General features: G+C 66.6%; 1 protein-coding gene across 1 annotated transcript; it reads left to right on the forward strand.

Moving 5' to 3' along the window:
- The first annotated feature begins 602 nt into the window (after positions 1 to 602).
- BAHCC1 (BAH domain and coiled-coil containing 1) lies at positions 603 to 24,742 on the forward strand. Its single transcript, XM_051797316.1, is given in 28 exon segments — positions 603 to 735; positions 2,722 to 3,031; positions 9,514 to 9,693; positions 10,461 to 10,583; positions 10,840 to 10,901; positions 10,903 to 12,463; positions 12,543 to 12,648; positions 13,040 to 13,248; positions 13,333 to 13,491; positions 13,848 to 14,053; positions 14,430 to 14,787; positions 14,869 to 15,624; positions 16,247 to 16,431; positions 16,553 to 16,689; positions 16,816 to 16,917; positions 17,551 to 17,665; positions 17,771 to 17,942; positions 18,316 to 18,471; positions 18,738 to 19,063; positions 19,528 to 19,635; positions 19,712 to 19,965; positions 20,066 to 20,141; positions 20,228 to 20,336; positions 20,421 to 20,543; positions 20,626 to 20,793; positions 21,117 to 22,267; positions 22,820 to 23,056; positions 23,651 to 24,742. Coding segments are annotated over 27 exon segments (7,521 nt in total). The 5' UTR covers positions 603 to 735; positions 2,722 to 2,856; the 3' UTR covers positions 23,858 to 24,742.
- Positions 24,743 to 25,657: the final 915 nt, after the last annotated feature.

The raw sequence follows: 25,657 nt of genomic DNA on the forward strand, positions 1-25,657 counted from the left end.
GAAACCGCCATCGGTGCCGGCCAATCGGCGCCTTGTTTACACTGCGTGATTGACAGCTCGCTGGCGCGACGCCAGCCAATCGGTGCGCGGGGGGGGGGGCGCGCGCGCTGCGGCGGGGAAGGGCGGGGCGGGCCCCCCCCCGATACACACCCCCCTCCCGCCACCGCCTCCCGGGCGGCGCAGTGCGCGTGCGCGCCACCGCCTATTCCCCTCCCCATTCATCCGCCGCGCTTGAATTAGGCGCCGTCGCGCGCCGCGCCGCGATTGGCGGGCGGGCTGGCTGCGCTCCAACCAATCAGGAGAGGGCGCTCGCCTGACGCGCGGCGCGCGCGCCGCGGGAAGAATGGAGCCGGCGGGAGGGGGGCGGGGGGGGATCAATGGCCAGCGGGGCGCGAGCGCCGCGCGGCGGCCAATCAGCGCGGGGGCGCGCGCGCGGGGCACGCGCTCATTAGCATGCGGGGCGCGCCCGCCCCGCCGGAGTACGCGCGGCGTGAGCGGGAGGCGCGGCGGGGTCCCCGCACCCCCCCCGCCTTTTCCCACCCCCCCTTCCTTCCCTCCCACCCTCCTTCCCTCCCCCCCCCCCGCCCGCCCGCCCGCCCCCCCCCAACCACACACCCCCGGTTCCCTTTGCTGCAGGAGCAGCCGGTGCATGGGCAGTGCACGGGCACCGGCAGGAGCACGCTGCGCACCCCCGCCACGGGACCGCACTCGCCCCGCGCGCGGAACGCCCCTCCGGTAAGTAACTGCGATCCGCGGGTGGGTTTTTTGTTGTTGTTGTTGTTGTTGCTGTTGTTGTTTGGGGGTTATTTTAATTTCGGGCGCTCCGGGGTTATTGTGTTTTTTTTTTTTTTTTTTGGTTTTCTGTTTCTGTTTCTTTTTTTTTTTTTTTTTTTTACGCCTTAACAATTTTTTTTGGCGTTATTTATTTTGGTTCTTTTGGGCATTAATTTTTTTTTCTGTTTTGTTTTGCGTTTTCAGCATTATTTTTATTTGCGCTTTGCGCTTTATGTTTTTTTTCTTTGCTTTCTTGGATTTATTATTTTTAAATTTTTGGGCGTTAATTATTTTGCATTTTTGCCTTTTATTTTTTTTTCATTCTTTGTACGTTTCCTTTTTTATTTATTTTTTTTTTGCATTTTTTCCTCACTATTTATTTTTCACTGTATTTGTTTGCACCCAAATATTTTTTTTGCATCTTTCCGGCATCAAAATATTTTCTCCGTTCGTCTCTTTCCTTCAAAAATATTTTTTCTCTTCACCTTTTTCTACCAGAATATTTTCCCCTGTATCTCTTTCCACGAAAATATTTTTCCCCTTAATGTTTTCCCATTAAAACATTTTTTCCCCTTTCGTATTTTTATGTTAAAACATTTTTTGCTGTTAAAACTCGTCGCTTTAAAGCGCTTCGCCTTAAAATTTTGTCCATTAAAAATTTTGTGCGTGAAAACATTTGTTCATTAAATCATTTGCTTATCAAACGCTGCTTCACTGAACCGTTTGCGCCTTCAAACATTTTCGCACCGAGCCCTTTTCGCCTTAAATTTTTCGCTTTAAATATTTTCCCCCTTTCGATTAATTCACGTTAATTTTTTTCGCTTTACATTTATTTTTTTTACATCAATAAAAAAACCACTTCTTTTTTTTTTTTACGTAATTTTGTTCGGTTCTATTGAGGAAAACACACGTTATTTTTTTTTTTTTTTCCCCCCCGGCCTGTGTTTCTCGCCGCGGGGCTCGGCCCAGCACTCCTCCCCGGTGCCCGCGGCCCCGGCCGGGCCCCCCCCGGGGCCCCCCGCGCCCCCCGGCCGCGCTCGCCGCCCCGCGCCCCTTTGTTCGCCGCCGCCCGGCCCGTGCCCGGCTCCCCCCGCAGGATCGGGCCCCGCGGCCCCGGCGCTGCCAGAACAATGACCCGGCGGGCGGGAGCCGCGGCCGGGCACCGGCACGGACCGAGAACCGGGGCCGGGACACCGCGGCGACACCGGGAAACCGGGGCAGGGCACCGGGGAAATAACCGGGGAACCGCGGAGAGGAGGGGTCCGGGCACCGGGAAATACCGGGGAAGTGGGGCTGGAGGGAAACCGGGGAGATAACCGGGGAATCGGGGCTGGGGACGGAAGGAAGGAAATAGTGGAAGCGCGGCGAGGGAGGCGCCGAGCACCGGGGACACAACGGGAACCGGGGGAGCCGAGGGCGAGCGGGGGCCGAGCCCCGGGGAGATACGGTCGGTGAGCCGGGGGAGAGAGAAGAACGGAGCGCCGGGAAACTGGAGCTCGGCAGCGGGGAGGAAGGGCCGGAGCAGCGGGAACCGGGCCCCGAGCTGGGGGTGGCCGTGCCCGGGCTCCGGGGCATTGGGGTCGAGAACCGGGGACAACGGATAAAGGAGGGGGGGCTGCGCTCCGGGAGCACCCGGAACACGGGGGGGGGGGGGGGCTGTGCCTTCAGGAAACTGGGCACCACGAACTGGGGGTACTGGGAAAGCTGGGGGCTGCAAACCGGGGGTACCGGGGAAAGGGGAGCCGTGCTCTGGGGATGGCGGGGAAACGGGGACCGTGCACCGGCAGTGCCGGGGAAACCGCGGCCCTGCGAGACGGAGGGAGAGGGAGCTGTGCACTGGGCAAACTGGGAGCGGGGTGCTGGGCGAGCGGGTTTGGGGGTGTGGGGAGGGCCGTACCCCCAGCCTGGCCGTGCTCTCACTCTCTCCTTTTCTTTCCCCCGTGCCAGGAGCGGAGGATGAGCCGACAGCCCCGGCGCGGAGCGCGGCAGGACGCCCGCCGAGCCAGCCCGGCGCGGCGCTGAGCATCGCCCACCAGCCGTGTCGGGGTCCCGCCGAGCCCCCCGCGGGTGGGTGCCCCCGGCATGGACGGCCGTGACTTCGCGCCCCCGCCGCGGCTGCTGTCGGAGCGGGGCAGCCTGGGCCACCGGCACGGCTCCGGGCGCGTGGCGGGGTCGGCACACGGGGCCGTGCAGCCCCCCGGACACTTCCAGCCCACCAAGTACTTTCCGGCGCCCATCTCCATGGCCACGCACACAGGTCAGAGGGCTCGATGCGGCCGCGGCGCGAGGGGCCGGGAGGGGTGTGGGGGGCTCGGTACGGCACCGGGAGCTCGGCCTCCCTTTGTGCCGATCCCGCTGTCACTGCGCCTGGTGGTTTGGGGTGAGGACTCACACACACACGGGGGATGTTCCCCCATCCCACCGCTCCGCTGGCACGGGAGGAGCGTGACCCCCGGGCCGCTCCGGCGAGATCCCAGCGCCTGGATGAACGGGCACGCTCGGGGGAACGAGGAGGCCGTTATGTGCGGGGCCGTGGGGCGGCGGTGGAAGGTCACCGAGCCCTGGCTCGATGTTGGGCACCGAAGTGTCAGGGTGCGAAGGGGTTCGTGGCGCGTGTTCGCCGCCGGGGCCGGACAAAGCGCGGCACACGGCTGAGCGCCGCACGGGCAACCGGCACTGCCGAGGGGTCACCGCATCCGGCGGCCACGGCCAGCTGCCCCCGTGGCTTTGTCTGCGGCATGTGCTCGGCTGCAGCCGGGCAGGGCTGAACTGGGGTGCTCTGCACCTAAACTGGGGTTCGCTGCATGGAGGGCTTTGAGTGTGCAGCCAGCGGGGCCCCTGCTGCCACCGCTGAGCTCCGGGATGGAGCTGGAGCGGGAGCAGGGCTGGAGCGGGTGCAGGGTTGCCGGCTCGGCGCGGTGCAGCACCGGGGCCCCCTGCTTCCCGCCGGCGCGGGCGGTTGTCTGGCCACGGCACGGCGGCAGCGCTGGTTATTGTCGCCGCCTTGATGAGCTGTGAATACTAATAAAATTATATCTGCTTTAATGGGATTACAATTAGTGCGTGGATTAGGGCGGGGGGCACGGCCGGGCCGGCGCGGGGGGGGGGTGGCAGCGACGGGGGCTCCTGGAAGAAGGCAGAAACCGGGGGGCACCGGGGGGTGCCGGGGAGGTAGTGCTGGATCGGGCCCGCGGCCGGGGCGGTTTCGCTTTGTGCCGGCGGCCTCACTGCCGGGACCACCGCCGGGCTGAGGGGGCCACCCTGGCTTCCTCCTGCTTTTGGGGGCCGTGGGGCGTGGTGGGGGCTTGGAGCCTGTCCCCAGGGTGGGGGGTTGGGATGGGGGCTCGACTGCTCTCCGGCTCACAGTGGCCGTACGGGTGATCCCGGGGGGACGCCAGCGCTGGGTGCTGCTGGCTTCTCTCCGGCTTCCCTCCGGCTTCCCGGCGTGGCGGTGTCCCCGTGCCGGACCCTCACACCCGCCGGGGCCTGGGCGACACATGGGAGCCCGAACGCACCGGAGGTTGTTAAAATAACATGGATCTGGCTAAAAATACCCCGGCAGAAACGCGCCGAAAAAAAAAAAAACAGAGAAGCCAAACCCAACAACAGAACGAGCTAAAAATATTCCGGCTTTGGCAGGGCCGGCGCAGCCGGAGCGCTTCCCAGCGAGCTGCGCTCCGCAGCTCCACACGGCTGGAACGCCGCTGGGGCGGATAAACCGGATAATTTAGTGGCCGGCGCAGTGCCGGCAGGAGGGGGGTCCCTGTCCCCAGCACCCCGTGTCCCCCCAGCATGGCCCAGCCACGGTGCCGGCAGCCGTGGCAGCATGGCGTGGTAATTAACGCCGATGATTGATAATTACCCCACCCAGTGCACGGAGCCAGCCCGCGGTTGGCCGTGGCATGGCGATGCCGGCGCGGCACGCGGCACCCGAGGGGCACGGCGAGACTGGGGGGCTCCGACCGCGCTCCCCCAAATGGCTCCCGGCGTGGGGCCGGACTACACCTCCCAGGAGCCTTTGCTGGGGCCTGCGGCCTCCCTGGGAATGGGAGATAAAAGTATTTTCCTTGATTTTATTAAAGCCGTAACTCAGGGCCGTGCGTTGCTGGGACTGAACGCTCCGGCCGGCGTCAGGTTTGGCACAGCACTGGGTGGATGATGGCAGGGGGGCTGTGGGGCTGTGGCACTGCCTGGTGCTGGGGCATCAGGGACCCCCAGAGCTGCCTGAGCCCACCCAGGCTGGGTGCAGCCCCCACACCCTGATTGCAGTGGGTCCCACCACCCCGACACACCCTGTACCAAGCAGGGCCGGGGGTCCCAGTGCCTCTGCCACAACCAAGGGGTGGGAAACTCTGGCTGAGCCACGCTGGGGCCTGGATGTGATTCTTGTCCTTCAGATGTTTTTCTGGACTAGTGGGGAGTTGTGACTGCGCCGGGCTGATCGTCACTGTGGCCGAGCCCTCGGCACACGGCCTTGGGGAACGGCGGCGCCGGGTTTGCTGGGAGCAGCGCGGCCGTGCCGGCGGGCGGCTTGACCCCGGGGGTGCTGGTGTGCACCTCGGTGCTGGCCTGTAGCCTGGCCTCAGCAGTGCCGGTGTGCATCCCGGTGCCAGTGTGCAGCCTGGTGCTGGCATGCAGCCTGGCCATGACAGTGCAGGTCCCAGTGCACATCCCGGTGCGGGGTTTGCATCCCGGTGTGCATCCCAGGACCGTGAGTCGGTGGCTGGATGTGCTCCCACACCTGTCTCCTCCCTGGATTACGCTGCAGGCCGGGTGCTGTGCGGTTCCCTGACATGGATTTGGGAGGGATCCGTGGGGAGGTGGTGGTGGGGACAGTGCCTCTGGCCGGGTGGTGACACAGGGCCAGGTGCCAGTGCTGCAGCCGCTCCGCATCGCTGCTTCCCTGGGGACAGGTCTCATGAGGGGCTGGAGGCTGAGGTACGGCTCTGGCACAGCTCTGGTGCGGCTCTGGTACAGCTCTGGCACAGCTCTGGTACAGCTCTGCTGCAGGGGCTCCCCGCTCCCCCCGGCCCCCTGAACCAGCCCGACCATGCCACCGCATTTCCAAAGTGAGTGTCAAAGTTAAACCAGATTTGGCCATTAACTGGGCTGCTCCTCGGCAGCCACGAGGGGCAGGGGGCCACACGCGTGGCCAGCAGGATGTGCAGGTCCCCAGATCCCACCGGATCACCCCGGGTCTTGCAGAATCATTCCCGAGTGGTTCCACTGTTCCTTAGTCATGAGCTCCATCCATGCGGAGACGCTACCACGTGCCAGGCCCTGGGGGGACGGGCAGCTGCTGCCAGCCCTTGTTGCTGCTCAGGGGACACTGGGGGTGGGGGTGGGCTCCACAGAGAATCTGAGAATTCCTAGAACTCCCTTGGCCCTGCCTGCACCTCACCTGCCTCAGAGCATCACCCCGGGGCAGGGTCTGACCCCACTGGGTGTTGGGGTCCCTCCTGGAGGGAGCGGGGGGGCACGAGTCCTGGTAGCCCCTTGGGGTCACTCCCTCCTGGGACCCTGCACTTGTGGCATTCAGTGACACGGGGTCACCATGGTCCCCACCTTTTGGGGGTTTCCCCACGGGGGTAGTCCACATGCTTGGCATCTGTGTGACACCAGGAATGGGGTGGGACATCTGGACCCCCAGGGCTCCAGAAATGGTTTTGCACAGCATGTGTGTGTCAGGTTGTGCGGTGGGTGTGCAAATAGTCTGTGCAGGCAGCGTGCACTGAGCACATGTGTGTGCCAGCCGTGCCAGGAGTGTGCACCACCCTCGTGATCGCCGTGCACACGCAGCCCTGGTGAGTGTGCAAGCGCAGAGTGCGCAGCAGCTCCAGCCAGGACAGCTGCCTGTAGCCCTCTGGAGCAGATAACCCATCAGATAACGCTGGGATTGCCCCCCTGGCTCCATCGGGCACGTTCCGGCAGCGTTTCACCATCACGGCGTTCGTTTAGTGCCGTAACAATATGGATTCAGCTGGAATTACAGCACCAGAGGAGCCAGAGCCTGTTTATTCCCTGTTTGTCAGATTTTTAAAGGGGTTGTGTGGGTTGTGAACTCCGGGGGGGGGAGCTGGGGGCTGCACCCCACCCCCTGCCTGGCTCGGGGAACCCCAGGGTGCCAGGCTGCGGCGTGAGGGTCCCTGCCAGCTCCCAGTCCTCCACCCGTGGCCCTGGCTCTGTTAGGAATGTTCCAGCCCTGAAATAGCTGAGGGAGAAACCCAACCCTCTGCACGTCCCCCCTGCCACCACCGCGGGGACCCGGGGGCTGTCACCACCTTGGGGACCCCGGAGCAGCCATAGGGTCAACCCCCCCGGGGCCACAGCCCCTCCCACACACCCCGGCCCTGAAACTTTCTGCCTTCCCGGAAAATTCCCATCTGCGCCGCACTTGGAGCGGGGGCGAGGAGCAGCTGTAGGGAGGGGAGCACCTCTTGTTGCCCCCCACGGGTCCCCCCAGTGACCTGCCTGCGCCCGCAACCCCCCGGCGCCGTTGTTGCAGCCGTGCTGAGACCTGGCACACTTGTCACACGTGTGACTCTCTGCGGATTTGGGGCCAAGGGAAGTTTCGTGCTGGAGCCGGGAGCGATGCCGGCGGGCTGAGTCACGGCACTGGCCTCAGGGAGCCCGGCCAGGGAGTTCCCAGGGTGACGCTGCCGGGGGGCAGCGGGGGGGGGGCCGGGGTGGGACCCCGCAGCCCATCTGTCCCCTGCTGGCAGCCAGCCCTGCGCTGCTGTGCCCGTCCTGGCACGGGGCTCCTCCAACACTGGTGGCTCATTGTTGACGTGAGTTGTGCGTGGTCTCAGGAACCTGTGGCACAGGGCTGCTCTGACACTGTGGGCTCATCGGTGACACGAGTTGTGCACGTTCTCGAGGACCTGTCCCTGTCCTCACTGTCAGCGTGGCTGGAGGGGGCAGGATGGGGGCTTCTCCCTGCCCATGCTTCGTGGTGAGCCGTGGCAGAGCACAAGTGTGCCAGGGGCCGTGGCGAGCGGGCGTGCGAGGCGGGTGGGAATGTGGGAATGGCAGTGCTGGCCGAGCGCGCCGGGGGACCCGTGAGTCAGCGGGTGGGCGGGGGGGAGCGGCGGCCCCACGGCCCCCCCGGGACACCCCGGCCCTGCCGCCTTTGGGGCGGGGTGGGGGGTTATTTTTTTCCAACCCTTTCCACGGCTTCCAGAAAAGTCTTGTTCTGGAAACCTCGGCTTCCCGCCCGACACAGCCGCCCAGCACGCTGCCGGCTCCACGCCTGCACGGGGTCCCCCGGCACAGCTGGGGTGCAGAGGTGGGCTGGCCGCAGGCAGCACCGGGCAGGGATCTCCCGGGATGCATTGGCACAGTGGGACGTGCCCACCCATCCTGGTGCGTGTCCGGTTCCCAGGGCTGCGGCCGTGCCCCCGGCCCACGCGGTCCTGCCCAGCTCGGCCTCTCCGCGGAGGAAGGAGCGAAGCTGCCTGAAACCACATCCCGACACTCATCCCAGAGGCATCCCGGCGGGATTAGCCGGGGAGCGTGGGCTGGCTTAGAGAGCAAAGCATTGCTTCCTGCCCCGGCCGGGCGGGCGGCCAGCCCGCGCTCCGCGCCACGCCACGCGTGCCGAGCCGTGCCGAGCCGTGCCATGGCCACGCCGGCACACAGGGGCACAGGGAGCAGGGCTGTGCAGTGAGGGGCAGCTGCTCCCCCATCCCGGTTTCCCCTATCCTGGCTCCCCCCATCCCAGCTCCCCCCGCCCGGCCGCTGGCCACCAGCTCCAAAGTTTCCACCATGATCTCACGGTTTGGCCGGGATGGGAGCAGGATGGGGGGCGGGATGGGGAGTGCTGGCCATGGGCCTCCCCAGGGGTGCTGGGGGCCCCCCCAGGCTGTGGGGGAGGTGGTAGGGTCAGGATGGGAGCTACCCCTGCCCCTCCTAGCACACGTGTGTGCCCATACATGTGTACAGACATACGTGCACACTTACATGTGTACACACATTGCATGGCACAGCCTTGGGCCCCTGGACCTTGGGATTGTCCCAGAACTGGGAGCAGCTGTGTGGGGAGCCACACACGTGTGCAAAGCACTCCTGTGTACCAGCACACGTGTGTGCTCTCAGGGCACACACAGAGCAGGGCACCAGTGCCCCTTGCATGGCTCTGCTGCCTCTGACACGCCCTGGTGCAGCGTGGGGCTGGGGGACGTGAGGGGCGCGAGGGCTGCGATTGCACAAGGACCGCGTGTGCTCACGGGGGATGTGTGTGCACGAGGGATGTGATGGCACAAGGGCTGTGATCACGAGGGACATGATCACGAGGGACATGTGGCTCACAGGCCACGTGTGCACAAGGGATGTGGTGGGTGCTCAAGGGCCATCCGTGCACGAGGGACGTGTGAGCACGAGGGAGGTGATCATGTGAGGGACGTGTGTGCTCCTGGGCTGCGTGTGCACGAGGGACACGACACGAGGGACACGCGTGCTCAGGAGGGCTGTGTGTGCACAGGGGATGCACTAGTGCCGAGTGGGCTGCACAGCCCCCTGGGAACCGTATGCACACGTGTGTGCAGGAGGGGGCACGGCGGGTCATGTGTGTGAACAGGGCCTGTGCAACCCCCCAGCTGCATCCTCAACCCCCCCAGCTGCATCCTCAACCCCCCCAACTGCATCCTCAACCACCCCCAGTTGTGTCCTCAACCCCCCCAGCTGTGTCCTTGGCCCCCCAGCTGTGTCCTCGGCCCCCCTGACTGTGTCCTCTCCCCACAGCCGGCAGCAGCCTGATGGGGAGCGCCCCCCCATCCTCCTTCATGGGGGGCTTCCTGAGCAGCAGCCTGGGCTCGGGGGGGCCCAGCCACCCCGCCGGCCCCGCCGCCTCCCCCCCAGAGCCAGCCTTCTGCGGGCCCCACTCCGGCACCTCCCAGATCTGGTTCTCCCACTCCCACGAAGGTGAGTGGGCACCGGGACGCGGGTGGGTCGGGGGGTCCCTGTGGGTGGTGAAGATGTGACCGGGGCTCTGCCCAGTGCCAGTGGGCCATGTCCCACCAGTGCCTGTGTGGATGGGATCCAGGCCCCCTGGACAACTGCTTCGGGGTGATGATGTGGGTACAAGCAGCACTGTTCCCCAAATCCCCCCTGGGCATCCACGGGAACCAGGCTCAGCCCCCACAGTTGGGGTTTGGGGTGTCTGGAGAGGCTCATGCGGAGCTGCAGACCCCCAGCCTGGGAGCTGGGCTGAGGCCGGGCCAGCTTGTGTCACTGGTGATGACGGGGCAGGTGACAGCGTGGGGACCCCCAGGGCAGCCCTGGTTCAACTGACTCCCCTTGCCCCCCCCATCCTGCTGGCGTCCCCATCCCGCCGGAGGAGCGGGAGCGGGGCGGCGGTGCTGGCGCGGGGCCCTGGCAGCCGGCCCGGCTGGTAGTTTGACCGGCTGCCAGCTGGCTCCCGGCGTTCGGGGGGGCACGGGGGGACGGGGACGGGCAGCGCACGCGGCTGACGGACAGCCCGCCCGGGCCGTGCCGAGCCGAGCCAAGCACGGCCGCTGCTGACACGAGGCTGGGGGGGCCTCAGCCCCCTACCCGGTGGCTCCCAGAGGGCGTGGGGGGTCCCAGCATGGAGGGGATGATGGGCTCTGCAGGGCGTTCCCAGCCAGAGCGCTGTGGGTTGGGGTGCTGGGTGATGTGCCACCCCAACCCCCCTGACCCTGTGCCCCCAGCCCCGGGGTACCCCCGCTTCTCTGGGAGCTTGGCCTCCACCTTCCTGCCCATGGGCCACCTGGACCACCACGGCAACAGCAACGTGCTCTACGGCCAGCACCGCTTCTACGAGAGCCAGAAAGGCAGGTACCGGGGCCGCCAGGGTACCAGGGTCCCCTGTGAGAGCGCGTGTCCCCAGCTGGGCAGGGTTAGGGGGCTCAGTGCCTGTCCCAGTGCTGGTGTCGGAGTGGGGGGCTGGTGCCAGAGCAGATGCCCAGTGCTTGGGCAGCGGGTGGGGTGGTGGGCATCTGTCCCTTCATCCCACTCCTCCTCTCATTGGCACGGTCAGCGGTTGGGCGGGGGGTCCATGGGGGTCTCACGCGTTACCCTCCCCTCCAGATAACTTCTACCTGCGGAACCTTCCGGCACAGCCCCCCCTGCTCCCTGCCAGCCACGGTTTCCCCCGGCATCACCCGTGCCGCCCCCGGGCCCCCCGCCAGCTCCTGCAGCCGGGAGCGGGACACCGGCCCCCTGCCCAAGACCCCCAAGGACTACGAGCGCTTCCTGGTGGGCAAGGAGAAGGGGGGCAAGGGGGACCCCAAGGAGCGGCTGCCCGAGGAGGACCCCAAGGAGCGGCACAAGGCGGTGCTGCCGGTGCCGCCCGAGGGGCACTGCAAGGAGGGGGTGCCGCCGCGGGGCTCCGGCGATGGGCGCCCCAAGCCCTTGGCCTCGTGCCTGCTGGGCGCCAAGGGGCTGGACGGTGACGGCGCCCGCGCGGCGCTGCCCAGCTGTGCCGGGAATGCCCTGCCCCGCGCCACCCGCTGCGCCCCCAAGGAGCGGGAGCCGGGGGTCCCCGAGGCGCCGCAGCCCTACGGCGAGGCCGTGGAGCGGCGGCAGATGCTGCACCACGCCGTGTCCTACGCCGTGCCCGCCGCCGGCTCCTTCCCCTGTCTCCCGCTCCACGCCGGCCCCGAGGTGCTGTGCCCGCTGCCCGAGCCCCCCGCCCGCGAGCTGAAGCTGAGCGGGGCCACGCTGGTGCCCTCGGTGGGACCCCCGGCGGACAAGAGCCGCTCGTTCCAGGTGGAATCTGGCGGGATGGAGCGTGGGGATGGCAAGGAGCGGCACACCGAGGCGGGCACCGAGCCCTACGGTGCCCCCTTCCACCACCCGCTGAAGGCCGAGGGGCCAGCAGAGCGGCGGCTGGACTGGGGGGCTCCTGGCGCCCGGCTGAAGGGGCTGGAGTACCTGGGGGGCGGCGCAGCTGAGGGACCCCCCTTCTCCAGCCGGTGCCCGGCGCCCAAGGGGGGGCTGGAGAAGAACTACTTCGAGGTGCCACCAGCCCCCGACTGCTCCCGTGCCCCCCGCCCCGACCCCCTGGGCGTCCGTGTCGGCCCCTCCTGCTGCACTTTAGAGAAGGGCCCCCCCAAGGACCCCCCGGCCCAGAAGGTGGCTCGGATCCGGCACCAGCAGCACCCCGAGGCGGAGGTGGCCGAGGGCAAGCGCAAGCCCCTGGAGCTGGGTGCCCTGGGCTACAGCGGGCACCCCCTGCCCCCCTGGGGGGTGCAGGGCCAGGGGCCCCCCTTGGCCATGACGGAGGAGCGGAAGGGGGGGCCCTACCTGGACCCCTTCGGCACGGGGCTGGTGCGGGCGCAGGAGGTGCCCAACGCCCCCGACGAGGTCTCGGCCATGAAGAACCTGCTCAAATACAGCAACGGGGCCCTGCTGGGGGGGCAGAAGGGCCCCCCCTTTGTGGGGCTGGCGGGCACCAAGGGCAGCTGCGCCCACCAGGACGCCAAATTCCCGTCGGGGAAGGGGCAGCTGGAGCTGGAGCGGCCGGACTGTGCCCGCGGCCGGGAGCACGAGGCGCTGGGCCCTGGCGGCACCGAGGGCGAGGTGCGGCAGCCGCCCGTGGGCATCGCCGTGGCCGTGGCTCGGCAGAAGGACACGCTGGGCCGCCACGAGCCCTTCGGCAACGGCGGCACCGGGGGCACCGGTCGGCAGCGGGCGGCGGCCGGAGTCAAAGGTAAGGGCTGGGGAGGGGGCCGGGGGTGGCAGGGGGCTGGCGGTACCACGCTGATGTCACTGTGGTGTCCCCGTGGCAGCGGGCACCGCACGCCCCGTGCACCTGATGGAGCTGGAGGCTGAGGAGGAGCGGGGCCGGCTGTGCGAGGAGCGCCTGGGGCTGCCCGGGAGGGACATCCTTCTCCAGTGAGTGAGGGGGAACTGGGGGGGCCTGCTGGGGGCAGGGGGAAGATGGGGGTCCCTGGGGTGCAGGGAGGGACATGGGAGACCCTGGACATCCTCTTGGGAATGTGGGGTTGGAAGGGGGGGGTCCCTTTGGGTGTTTTTGGAGGTACGGGGCAGGGTGATGGGGTTCCTGTGCTTTTGAGGGTATATGGTGGGACCTGGTGGTCCATGTGGGTGTTGGTGGTCATGCAGATGTGGGAGATGGGTCCCTTTTTGGGGTGCAGGGGAGAGCGATGGGGTTCCTGTGGGTGCTGCTGAGGGTGCAGGGGTGGGAGACGGGGGTCCTTAGGGGTACAGGGGAGGGTGATGCCAGTGCTGCCCCCACACTGTGTGTATGCCCCTCTTCCCGCAGGGACAGCAAGGACCTGGTGGAGTTTGCCCGGATGCACCCGTCGGGGGGGTGTCCTGGGGAGCTGACCCCCCACCTGATGATGGCGGGGGGCTCGTCGCTGCCGGCGGGGCAGCTGGGGGGGGACCCCGCCGCCCACGCCCACCCCGCACACACGCACTGGCTGCCCCGCACCCGCAGCCCCTCCATCTGGATGGGGGGGCACTCCTACGGTCAGTGGGGGGGCTCTGGGGGGGCTGGGTGGGTGCTGACCCCCCACAGTGGGGTGCTGACAGACCCCTCCTCCATCCCTGCAGGCATCGGGCACCCGGCACTGCACCAGAACCTGCCCCCCGCCTTCCCCACCTCCATGCCCAGTGCCATGCAGCCTGTGTTCCCCCTCGCCCAGGACCCCCCCGCCCAGCTCGTCATCCTCCCCACAGAGCCCCCCGCCCACGGCACCCCCCACACGCTGGGTAAGGCTGGGACCCCCACCTTGTGCTGGGGAGGGGAATCCTGGGTGCTGAGTGGGGCTGGGGGAGAGGAGATGGGGTCCTTGGGGGTGTAGGGTGGGAAATGGGAATCAGTGGAGTTGCTTTTGGGGATTCATGGGTCAGTAGTGGGTTTTCTGTGGGTACTGTTGTAGCTGCAGGGTGCTTTTGGTGGAACAGGGGAGCGTGTTGGGGTCCTTTCAGGTACTTTTGGGGGTCTAGGGGCAGGAGATGCAGGTCCCTTCAGGTGCTGCCAGGGTTGCAGGGTTTGGGTTCGGCATCACTGGAGTCTGTGGGGTGACCCTGAAGTGGCTCCCCAATTGACCCCCTACCCTCTGCAGCCGACGTGATGGACCAGGCGTCACTGTGGCCCCCCATGTACCCGGGCCGGGGTCCCAGTGCCCACCTGCAGCACACGGGGCAGCTGCCCGTGTACCCACGGTCGCAGTTCCTGCGGCAGCAGGAGCTCTACGCCCTCCAGCAGCAGCAGCAGCAGCAGCAACGGGCAGCCCAGGCCCTCGAGATCCAGCGCCAGGCACACGGCCAGGTGCCAGGGGGCTGGGGGATGTTGGGGGACTGGGGGTGGAATGGGATGTGGGGCTGGCTGGAGGATGGAGGTTGGGGTGGAGAGTGGGGATGTGGGGCTGGATGTGGAGGTTGGGATGGGAGATGTGGGGCAGCGCTGGGAGGTTGGGGACAGGCAGAGGAGCATGGGCTGGGCAGGGATGTGGGACTCGGATGGGGTGTGGGGTTATAGGGTGCTGGGCTGGGTGGTGAGGCAGGAGTCTGGGCCATTGATCTGGGCTGTGTGGGGCTGGACGAGGCTGTGGGATGCAGGACTGGGTTGTAGGATGCCAGGCTGTGGGGCAGGGACCAGGTTGTGGGGCAGGGGCTAACCCATGTCACCTCGTTGTCTCCCGCAGCGGAAGCCGGAGGAGCAGCCCCTGGAGCTGGAGGAGGGGGGTCCTGAGAAGCCCCTCAAACCCTCCCACAAAGCAGTTGCCTTAAACCCCCCAGCCAAGGGCCTGACCTCGGCGGCCCCCGCGCCCCCCAAGCTCTCCCCCTGCTGCCACTCGCCGGCCCTGCGGCACCAGGCCAAGTGCCCGGTGACCCTGCCCACGGCCCCCTGCACTTTACCCGCCTGCCCCACCGCCACCCCGGCCGTGGCCCCCCGCTCGCCGGCCGCCAGCCCCCTGCCCACCCCCAGCAAGGGCAGCGAGGGTGAGGACGCGCGGGGCGAGGGGCAGCCCCCGCGCCGCTACCCCAAACCCCTGGAGCCAGGTGAGTCCGTGGCATCGAGGAAGAGGAGGGCGGTTGGGGGGCACCGGGGGGTCCCCGCTGATCATCGCCCCCTCCCCGCAGACCTGCCCCCCGGGTATGGCTACCCCGCCGCCACCATGGGCTACCCCGCGGTGCACTCGGCCGAGCCAGCGGACCCCGACCCCGTGCACGCCGGGTCCCCCCCCGCCGAGCCGGAGCAGTCCCGGACCTTCAGCCCCACCGCCGAGGCGCTGCGGGAGCCGGGTCCTCCCCGGGACCCCCCGGCCGAGGGTCCTGGGGTGCTGCTGCACCGCCACCACCTGCTGCTCCCCCCGGGCCCCCTCTGCGGGGAGCGGGGGGCGGCGCCGGCCGCGGGGGGTACCGAGGAGCCCTTCGGGGGGCACCAGGAGGCGGCTCAGGGAGCGCCGGAGCAGCCGGAGCAGCAGCACCCTGTGCCCGGGGTGGGGGGCTCCCCGCTGCCCCCCACTGCAGAGGAGGAGGAGGAAGAAGAGGAGGAGGAGGAAGAAGAGGAGGAGGAGGAGGAGGAGGAGGAAGAGGAGGAGGAGGAGGAGGAGGAGGAAGGTGACAGCGATGGCTTGGAGCCGGAGGGCAGCTGCGATGAGGAGGAGGAGGATGGTGATGTCCCCGTCAGGCACCAGGGCTACCCGGGCGGGCTGGAGGCTCTGATCGCCGCTGGCATTGACCTGGGGGAGCTGCCAGCACTGGACGAGCCTGAAGAGCCTCCCCCTGCACCCCCTTCGCCCGCCCCCCACCCCTCAGGGATCCCCGGCATCGCCCTGCTCAGCGAACTCGCCGACCTGGAGCTGCGCCGGCGCCGCTGCGACCTGGCCAGGGAAGGTGGGTGACCTCCGGTGCCCCCATCACCTCTCAGTGCCCCCGGTGCCTGCTGGTACTCACTGGCATCCCCGGTGACCCCTGATACTCCCTGGTGACCCCAGTCGTCTCTGGTACACCCCAGAGCCTCCACGTGTCCCCAGTGCCCCCTGGTGCACCCCAGTACCCCCGGCAGCCCCTGGCACACCCCAGTGCCTCCAGTACACCCTGTTCCATGGGCGTGGCAGGCTGCATTCCATGCCATGCAGGCTGCATTCCATGCCATGCTGCCATGCCATGCCCCACTCGAAGCCGGGGCTCTGCTCCAGCGCTGGCTCCAGGCAGGCGCTGGGATTCCCTCCCCGCCCGGCTTCCCCAGGGAATCCCGGGGGCCCCAGCAGGGATGGCCGCTCGCTGTCCTGGCGCGTCCTCATTCCTGCGGGTGTGTGGGAGTGTGGCAGGGGGATCCCATACTGAGTGTGGAATGGGAACACCGTGGGGTGAGGGGTTGGCTGTGGGGTCCCGCTCCCCACAGATGGGGTGGCCAGATGGGGCACGTTGTGTCCCTCCCGGCCACAGCCGAAGGTCTGCTCCCAGCGTGGAGTCTGGGATGTCCTTCCTTGCTGACCCCGTCCCGTCCCCACAGGTGAGGATGAGGAGCTGCTGGCCTTCAACCTGCAGAACCTGGCCACGGTGGCGGCCGCCTGGTCGCTGGTGGAGGCGGCGGGGCGGGAGGGCAACCCCCCCGCGCTCAGCCCCCTGCCCGCCTCGCCCCCGCCCCGCGCCCGCGTCCCCCGCCGCAAGTACACCTGGACCCCCAAAACCAAGGCCGTGAGTGTCTCCCGGCGGGGGCGGGAGGTGGGATGAGTTGTGCCCGGTCTCAGCCCTGCGGCCGGGGCTGTTGGCACTGCCAGCGGTGCCAGCGGCCTCCAAACGCCCCCCGGCCCCCCAGGTGTGCCCACTGAAGGCGGCCATGGAGCAGCTGAACACGCAGGAGGTGGAGGTGCGGATGCGCCTGGCCGAGCTCCAGCGCCGCTACAAGGAGAAGCAGCGGGAGCTGGTGAGGCTCCAGCGGCGCCACGACCACGAGTACGTCCTGTTCCGTCCCCTTCCTGAGGCTGGGGCAGCACTGGCAGTTAATCCATGTGATGAGTTCGGGCCTGTCCTCAGCCTGACGGGGAGGGGGCTCTGCTCACGGTGCCCCCGGTTTTCCAGGCGTGACGAGAGCTCCCGGAGCCCGGCGCGGCGCGGGCCGGGGCGGCCGAGGAAGAGGAAACACTCCAGCACTCTGGGCAGGGCCGAGAGCCGCAAGGTCAAGTGAGTGACCGGTGCCACGGGACCCCCTTGGCCGGGGGGTCTGACCCTCCTGGTGTGCTCGGGGGCCCCCCCCATTACATCCCTATTGCACCCACCTCCATCTCACCACAATCCCCTGCTGTGTTTGGGAGGGTTCATCCACTCATTCCCATGGAAGATGGGAGGGTCTGGGTGGGAGCAGCATTCCATGGAGCCCCATGGCATGGGGTGATCCCCCTTTCTAGCCCCCTTTTCCTGCCTGGCACATCCCATTCCCCATTCTCATAGTTGTTGTTCTCCATAAATCCTGTGTGCTCAGCTGATCACTGGGAAGGTGTGTGGGAGTGTTGGGGGGTCCCAGGCCCCCCTTGTTAAATTGTTGCTAAATGGGGCCACAATTAAGATAGAAAGCAGAAAAAAATTAATTTCCAGGTTCTGTGTCACAAACTGTTGGTTAGGGTGGGGAGCAGAACAGGGAGATGGCAGCTGGGTGGTGCAGGAGCCAGCAGGGTGAGGTACAGGATCCATTTGGGATGGGGTGCAGGATTCCTCTGGGGGATGCAGGATGAAGCTGGGGGGTGCAGGGTTACTCCAGGGGTGCAAGACCCCTCTGGGGGGTCTGCAGACACCATACCCATGCTGTGCTCCCCCCAGGGCAGTGAAGACCAGCCTGTCCCTGCTGTGTGCTGAGCTGAGGGGGGACCCCGAGCCCCAGAAGAAGAGGAGCAAACTGTCAGGTGGAACCTTCGGCAGCCTCCAGGGCTCCCCGGTGAGTCCCATGGGATCTGGGGGGTCCTGCTCCCCCCTGAAACGCCCCCTGAGCCCCCCAGAGCGGGGTCCCCTGCCCTGTGTGGTGGCTGACGGGGTGTTGCAGCTGAAACAGAAGGTGAAGGGCAAGGGGCTGCCCCCTGGCCTCAGCCCCTTCCGCCGGAGGGACCCCAACCCCAGCGCCCGCATCCAGAAGAAGCTGAACCGACCCAAGGGCTCCAAGGGCTCCAAGTACCAGGGGCAGGACCCCGGCCCCCGGCAGCCCCCCCATTTCAGAGGCAAGGCGGGCACAGGGATGGGGGTGTGGGGTTGGGATGGGGGTGTGGGGTCCAGGATGGGAACAGCAGGGCAAGATTAGGATGGGGTGCATGGTCAGGGTGGGGATCTGGTTGGGGTGGCGGTGTGAGGTTGGGGTTGGGGTCTGGCATGGGAACAGGGGTTCAGAGTCTGGGCTGGGTGTGTCCAACCATGGGACTGGGGTGCAGGATTCAGCACAGGGATGGGGGTTCAGAGTCCAGCACGGGGCTGCAGAAGGTTCAGGACAGGAGTGGGGATCACACATGACCGCAGCTCACCCCATCCTGCTCTGAGGGTGCAGGGGCCACCCCTGGGTGCACAGGGGTCCCTCACTGCTGTCCCCTGCCCTTGCAGACGAGCCTGAGGGGGACACAGACAGTGAGGACGAGGAGCCGGGGCTGTCCCTGCCCACGGGGCCAGTGGCTGTGCTGGGGCCCTCCCCGTCCTCCGTGGTGAAGATGGAGGCCAATGAGAAGGCCAAGAAGAAGAAGGAAAGGCAGGGGCTGCTAGGTAATGGGATCACCCTGGAAATGCCATGGGGCACAGGGGCAAGGACCCTGCAATACACGTGCCAGGTCTGGGTGGGCAGCTGGGGGGTATTTCAAACCCCGTCACTTTTATGGGGTGCCCTGAGCCGTGTGGCCCCTGGGCAGTGCCTGGTCCCCAGACCCCCATGGAGTGCCCCAGTCCCCCTGTGTCCTTGGGGTGCCCTGGTTGGTGTGCCTCCTTGGGGTGCCCCTGTCCCTGTGGGGTGCCCTGACCCCTGTCCCCCCCAGGTCCCTGCCGCCTGGGCAGCCCCGAGGGGGAGGTGAAGATCAAGCGGCGGCCGGTGAAGCCGGGGGGTGCCGGGAAGCTGGAGAAGGTGCCGGGGCGGCGGAAGGCCGGGGGCTGCCCCGAGGGCAGCAAGAAGAAGCTGAAGGCCAAGAGCAAGGAGAGCCTGCGGCCCCCAGCCCCCGGCGGCCCCAGCCCCACGGGACCCCCCGGCAGCCTCTTTGGGGGCACGGACCCCCGGCTCCTGGGGCCACGGGACGAGGGGGTTCGGCTGGGAGAGAGGGGCAAGAAGGGCACCCGCAAGAGCAAGGGGCTGCAGGCAGCCCTCAGGGTGAGTGGGGGACTGGGTGTGGGATTTGGATGGGCTGGGGGGCACCAATGGGACCAGGACGTGCAGGGACTGAGGGTACTGGGGTCACTGGGGTTTCCAGTGAGACGGTGCAGGTGCTTGGGGTAGTGGGGTAGTTGGGGGATGCTGCAGGGACCACGGGGTGCAGAGGGTGGGATGTGGGGTTTGGACGGGCTGGGGGTGCTGGGGTGGTTGGGGTGGGCACCGCTGGGACCATGGGGTGCAGAGCTGGGAGCAGGGGCTGGGGGTTCTGTGATGGTTGCGGGTGCTGGGAGCACTGGTGGGACCATGGAGTGCCAAGGGGCAGGTGCAGGTTCTGCACAGGCTGTGGGTACTGGTGGAGATGGGAGGCACCACTGCAGGGACTGGGGTGGTGGGAGGCACACCGGGGGGGGCTGGGGTCACACTGGGGGGCCATCAGCCAGTCCTGACCCCCTGTCTTGCAGCGCAAGAACGGGGCGCTCTCATTGACCCTCTCCCCCCGGAGCGCCAAGACCATCCTGAGCAAGGGCAAGAAACTGGCCAAGGTCAAGAGCAAAGTGGCCACCAAGCAGGTGAGACCTGGGTGGCCTCCCCCAACCCTGACACGGCCCCCCCGTGCCTCCTGCTCACCCCTGCCCCCTCCTGCAGTGCAAGGGCCGGGCAGTCAGCAAACTGCTGGAGAGCTTCACTGTGGAGGACGACTTTGACTTCGACGACAACAGCAGCTTCTCAGAGGAGGAGGAGGAGCTGGGGGGCTGCCTGGCGGGGGGGACACGTGAGGAGGTCCCCCACGCCTGCGCCATCCAGAAGGAGGATCTGCGGGATGGGCTGCACATCCTGATTCCCAAGGAGGACAGTCTGCTCTACGCCGGCAGCGTCCGCACCATCCAGCCCCCGGACATGTGAGTGGGGGCTCCGAGGGGTCCCGGCCCTGGGGGGTGTCCCAGCCTTGCAGGGGGGTACCAAGGTGGGTGCTGAGCCCCCTCTGTGCCCCCTCCCCAGCTACAGCATCATCATTGAGGGCGAGCGGGGGAACCGGCAGCGCATCTACTCACAGGAGCAGCTGCTGCAGGAGGCGGTGAGTGGAGGCTTCTGGGGGGTCAGGGTGGGGGGTCAAGGTGGGGTCCCCACCCTGGGGAGAGCCCAGCACGGTGCTCCCTGCAGGTCCTGGACGTGCGGCCGCAGTCGCGCCGCAGCCTCCCACCCGGCACCCGCGTCTGCGCCTACTGGAGCCAGAAATCCCGGTGCCTGTACCCAGGGAACGTGGTGCGAGGTGAGGCTGGGCAGGGAGCAGTCTGTGTGGGGCGGGGGGTGTCGGGGACCCCCTGCCCATCCCAACAGCCCTCCCGTGCCACAGGCTCCTCCAGCGATGAGGAGGAGGAGGATGCCGAGGCCGTGCTGGTGGAGTTCGATGACGGCGACACCGGACACATCGCCGTGTCCAACATCCGCCTGCTGCCCCCCGACTTCAAGATCCAGTGTGAGGGGCCGGGCTGGGATCACAGAATTAGGGGGGATGGGTGTGGGGCACGGGGAAGCCCTGACCCTCCTGCTCCCCACAGGCACCGAGCCCTCCCCAGCACTGCTGGTGTCCAGCTCCTGCCGGCGGGCGAAGCGGGCGTGCGGCGACATGGGCACCCCTGGAGCGCTGCCCCCCACGCTGTGCCCGGATCACGGCCCCCAGGCCTCCCGAAATTCCAGCAGGAAGGCATCTGGCAAGGAGAAAAGCGGTATGGGTGGGTGAGGAGCACCCATGGACTACTTACCTGGGTGGGATGCAAGGAGAGGTGTTGGGATGGGGAGAAGGGGGCTGGGATACAGGGAAAGGTGCTGGTATACAGGAAAGGATGTGAGGGTGTGGGGAAGGGGTTTGATGTGGGGAAAAGGCACTGGGATGCAGGGAAAAGTGCTGGGATGCAGGAAAGGGAAGGAGTACTGGGATGGGTGGACGGGTACTGGGATGAGGAAAGGGGTGCTGGGATGTGGGGAAGGCTGTTGGGATGCTCCCTCCGTCCATCCATCCTCTGGCTCCCCTGACCCCCTTCTCCCGCAGGCAAAGCCATGGAGGGGCTGTCGGGGGGCCGGGGGCCGGCACTGAGCGACGCCACGGCCGGGCGGCGCGGGGGGTCCCTGCTCAGCTGGGCAGCCATGGCACAGACCAAGCGGAAGGCAGTGAACAAGGGCTCGGCCGTGCTCCAGAACCTCTTCCAGGTCAACGGCAGCGCCAAGAAGCTGCGGGCCAAGGAGACCCTCTTCCCGCTGCACCACCACCACCACCACCTCGCCGCCCCCGTCTTCGGCAACGCCTTTGGCGCCGACTCCTTCAGCCGCATCGCCAGCTCCTACGGCTCCTTCGGCGCCGGCGCCGGGCTGGTGCTGCCCGCGGCACAGAAGCTCCTGCGCTCCAAGAAGGCCGAGCGGCTGGAGGCGGAGGTGGGCAGGAGCGGGCGCAGGAAGGCGGCGGGCGGCGAGTTCCTGGTCAAGCTGGACCACGAAGGGGTGACGTCCCCCAAGAACAAGACGTGCAAGGCGCTGCTCTTGGCCGAGAAGGACTTTGGGGCCAGGCTGGAGCGGCCACTGGGCAGCCACAGCTACGGACACGCCGGGCTGGGTGGCCGGGAGCGGAGGGGCCGCACGGCCGCGCATCCGCTGCCCGTGGGGCTGGCACTGCGCAAGTACTCGGGGCACGGGGACTTCTCCCTGAACTGCGACAGCGACTGCCACAGCTCCTACTCGGACATGGACGAGGACGAGGACGCGGCGGGGCTGGGCGCCGACGTCCCCTCGCGCTTCATGACGCGCCTCTCGGTGTCCTCCTCTTCCTCGGGCTCCTCCACCTCCTCCAGCTCCGGCTCCATCTCCACGTCCAGCCTCTGCTCCTCGGACAATGAGGATTCCTCCTACAGCTCGGAGGACGAGGACTCGGCGCTGCTGCTCCAGACCTGCCTGTCACACCCGGTGCCGGCGCTGCTGGCGCAGCCGGACGCACTGCGGCCCAAGGGCACCGCGCCACAGCGCTGCTTCCTGTCCAAGGCGGCCGCCGCCGGCCCCAAGGCCAAGCTCAAGCGGAAGGAGGCCCTCAGCTTCGCCAAAGCCAAAGAGTTCTCCCGGCGGCAGCGCCTGCCCTCGGTGGAAAACCGGCCAAAGATCTCCGCCTTCCTGCCCGCGCGCCAGCTCTGGAGGTGGTCGGGGAACCCCACACAGGTAAGGCGGGCACCCACCCCGCCCCCCTTCACGGGCACCCAGAGCTTGGCACAGCCATGGGCACTCACTGCTGGGTGCGCTTTGGGAGGGGAGGAGCAGGCACAGCAGAGGTGTGGGGGTGCCTGGCAGGGTACAGGGGTGCACAGAGCGAGGTGCCTGGGGTGTGGGGGTGTGGGTGCGGGGGGCACAGGGGTGCCTGACAGGTACTCAGGGTGCTGGGCACACCAGCTGTGACATGTGGATGCCCATGCTGGCACTCAGGTGCCCAGCAAAAGGAGCTCGTGACGTTTGGGGACAGCAGTTGCAGCACGTGGCTGCCCAGCACACAGTGCTGGTGACACCAACTGTGGCACACAGATGCAGGGGTGCTGGTGACACTGCCCGTGTCCCCTGGGCACTGGTGACATTGCCCGTTCTTTCCCTGGGCACTGGTGACACCAGCTGTGTCCCTGGGTGCCATGGGCATACCCGCCCTCGGTGCTGCTCTCCCCCCGCCCCGTGGTGGCGGGTTTGGGGGTCCCTGTGCCCCCCCTGAGCCCGTGTCCCCCCCAGCGGCGCGGCATGAAGGGCAAGGCGCGGAAGCTGTTCTACAAGGCCATCGTGCGGGGCAAGGAGACGCTGCGCGTGGGTGACTGCGCCGTGTTCCTGTCGGCCGGGAGGCCCAACCTGCCCTACATCGGCCGCATCGAGAGCATGTGGGAGTCCTGGGCCAGCAACATGGTGGTCAAGGTCAAGTGGTTCTACCACCCCGAGGAGACCAAGCTGGGCAAGCGCCAGAGCGACGGCAAGGTGAGGGTGGGGCGGGGGCAGCTCTGCCGGGCTGTGGTGTCAGGTGGCCACGCGTTGTGCCAAGTGGTCATGTGCCATGTCGCGTGGCCGTGTAAGGTGGCCATGAGCCGTGCCGGGCAGCCCCACACTGTGCCAGGTAGGCACACGTCATGTCAGGCAACCCTGTGCCAGGCCAGGTAGCCACGTACCATGTCAAGTAACCATGTGGCCACACATCATGTAAGGTAGCCCTGAGTTGTGTCAGGTAGCCCCACAGTGTGCTAGGTAGCCACATGACATGTGATGTAGCCACACACCAGGCCAGGTAGACACAGACCACCTCAGGTAGCCGTGTACCATGTCAGGTAGCCACATGTCATGCCGGGTACCACATGCCATGTCAGGTAGCCACATCCCACATCAGGTAGCCATGTCCCACGTCATGCGGCCGTGCACCATTCCAGCTGTGTCCCATGCCAGGTAGCCACGTCTCATACCAGTTAGCCATGTCCCATGCCAGATAGCCATGTCCCACCTCAGGTAGCCATGTGCCACCTCAGGTGGCCACACCAGGTGGCCACGTGCCGTGGCCGTGACGGTGCCTTGTCCCCGCAGAACGCGCTGTACCAGTCGTGCCACGAGGACGAGAACGACGTGCAGACCATCTCGCACAAGTGCCAGGTGGTGGGGCGGGAGCACTACGAGCAGCTCACGCGGGGCCGGAGGTACCAGGACCGCCAGGACCTCTATTACCTGGCGGGCACCTACGACCCCACCACGGGCCGCCTGGTGACCGCCGACGGGGTGCCCATCCTCTGCTGACCCCCCGGGGGTGCCCACCCTCTGCTGACCCCCCCAGGGATGGGGACGGGGACCCCTCTGCGGGTCCTGCCCGGCTCTTATGCAAAGCCCGTGGTGACATTGGGGGGCGCGTTGGGGGGGCCCAAGGGGGACGGGGGGGGGGGCTCCCCTACAAGCCATAACTTTCCCTAGTACCTCTGACTGTTTGCCAGCAGGTGAAGCAGAAATCAGGTGTGTTGTTCTATTTATTTTGCCTGTAAATATTGTATTTCTTCCGGGAAGTTTTATGGAAAACCGAGAAAGGACAAAAAAAACAAAAAAAAAACAAAAAAAAAGAGACAAAAAATGGTCAAAAAAAAAAAAAAACCCTCCACAAAAAAATAATAATAATAATCCTCGGGGAGGGGGTGGGTGGGAATGGGGGGGGTCGTTTCAGTGCACTGTGTCCCCCAGCCTGTGGGGATGGGGACAGCGGGGAGCGCTGTACAGAGGGGGCCAGGGCGGGGGGCTCGGCCCGGGCGGGGGGCCCAGCGCCACCGTCCCCAGTGCAATAGGGGGGTGACCGCGGGGGGGGGACCCCGGGGGGGGCCGTGGGGGGACCATGGGGACCCCCCGGGGCCGGCGGACGCTGGCCCGTCCCGCCGCCGCTGCCTGGAAAATATTGTACAGGGGCTTTTCCAGTGTAAACACTAAACCAGAAAAAAAAAAAAAATCCCACAAAACAGGATAAAAAAAAATAAAATCCGAAAGGACAAAAAAAAAAAAAAAAAAAAAAGGAGCAAAGGGTTAAACAAAGGTTTTATGAGCCGCCACTCCTGTAAAGGCCTTTTACTATGGAACTTTTTTATGGATAACTTGGCTTATGAATAAATATATGAACCGTTGCTGGCGCCGGCTCCGCTCTCGGCTCTGCCTCAGTTTCCCTTCTGCTGCGACCACCCCGTGCAGCCACCGCTGTGGGCACTCCTGGCTCTGGGCACTCCTGGCCCTAGGCACCCTCGGCTCTGGGCACCCCCAGTTATGGGCACCCACTTACCACCAAAGCACCCTCACAGGCTGCTGCATCTTGGTGTGGGCAGGAGATGGGGTGGGGGGCAGAGTTAGAGACCCCTGGGCACCGCGTCCTGCTGCCACCCTCATCCTGGTGGCACCTGGTCCTGCTGCCGGGGAATGCAGGCAGGGATGCAGGAAGGAATGGGGGAAATGCAGGCAGGATGCAGGCAGGGAGAGGGGGATGCAGGTGGTGATGCAGGCAGGATGCAAGCTGGGATTGCAGGATGATGCAGGCAGGGTCAGTGGGATGCAGGCAGCAGGATGGGGGATACAGGAAGCATGATGAGGGATGGAGGCAGGGGTCAGGGATGCAGGACGGGATCAGGGATGCAGGGATGGATCAGGGATGCGGGGTGGGATCAGGGATGCAGGGGATGGGGTCAGGGATGCAGGATGGGATCAGGGATGCAGGGTGGGATCAGGGATGCAGGGTGGGATCAGGGATGCAGGGATGGATCAGGGATGCAGGGATGGATCAGGGATGCAGGGTGGGATCAGGGATGCAGGATGGGATCAGGGATGGATCAGGGATGCAGGGTGGGATCAGGGATGCAGGGTGGGATCAGGGATGCAGGGATGGATCAGGGATGCAGGGATGGATCAGGGATGGATCAGGGATGCAGGGTGGGATCAGGGATGCAGGGTGGGATCAGGGATGCAGGGATGGATCAGGGATGCAGGGTGGGATCAGGGATGCAGGATGGGATCAGGGATGGATCAGGGATGCAGGGTGGGATCAGGGATGCAGGGATGGATCAGGCATGCAGG

Source organism: Manacus candei, unplaced genomic scaffold, assembly GCF_025592945.1.
Source record: "Manacus candei isolate 608988 ecotype Guabito, Panama unplaced genomic scaffold, ASM2559294v1 h1tg000047l, whole genome shotgun sequence".
NCBI classification, from domain to species: Eukaryota; Metazoa; Chordata; class Aves; order Passeriformes; family Pipridae; genus Manacus; species Manacus candei.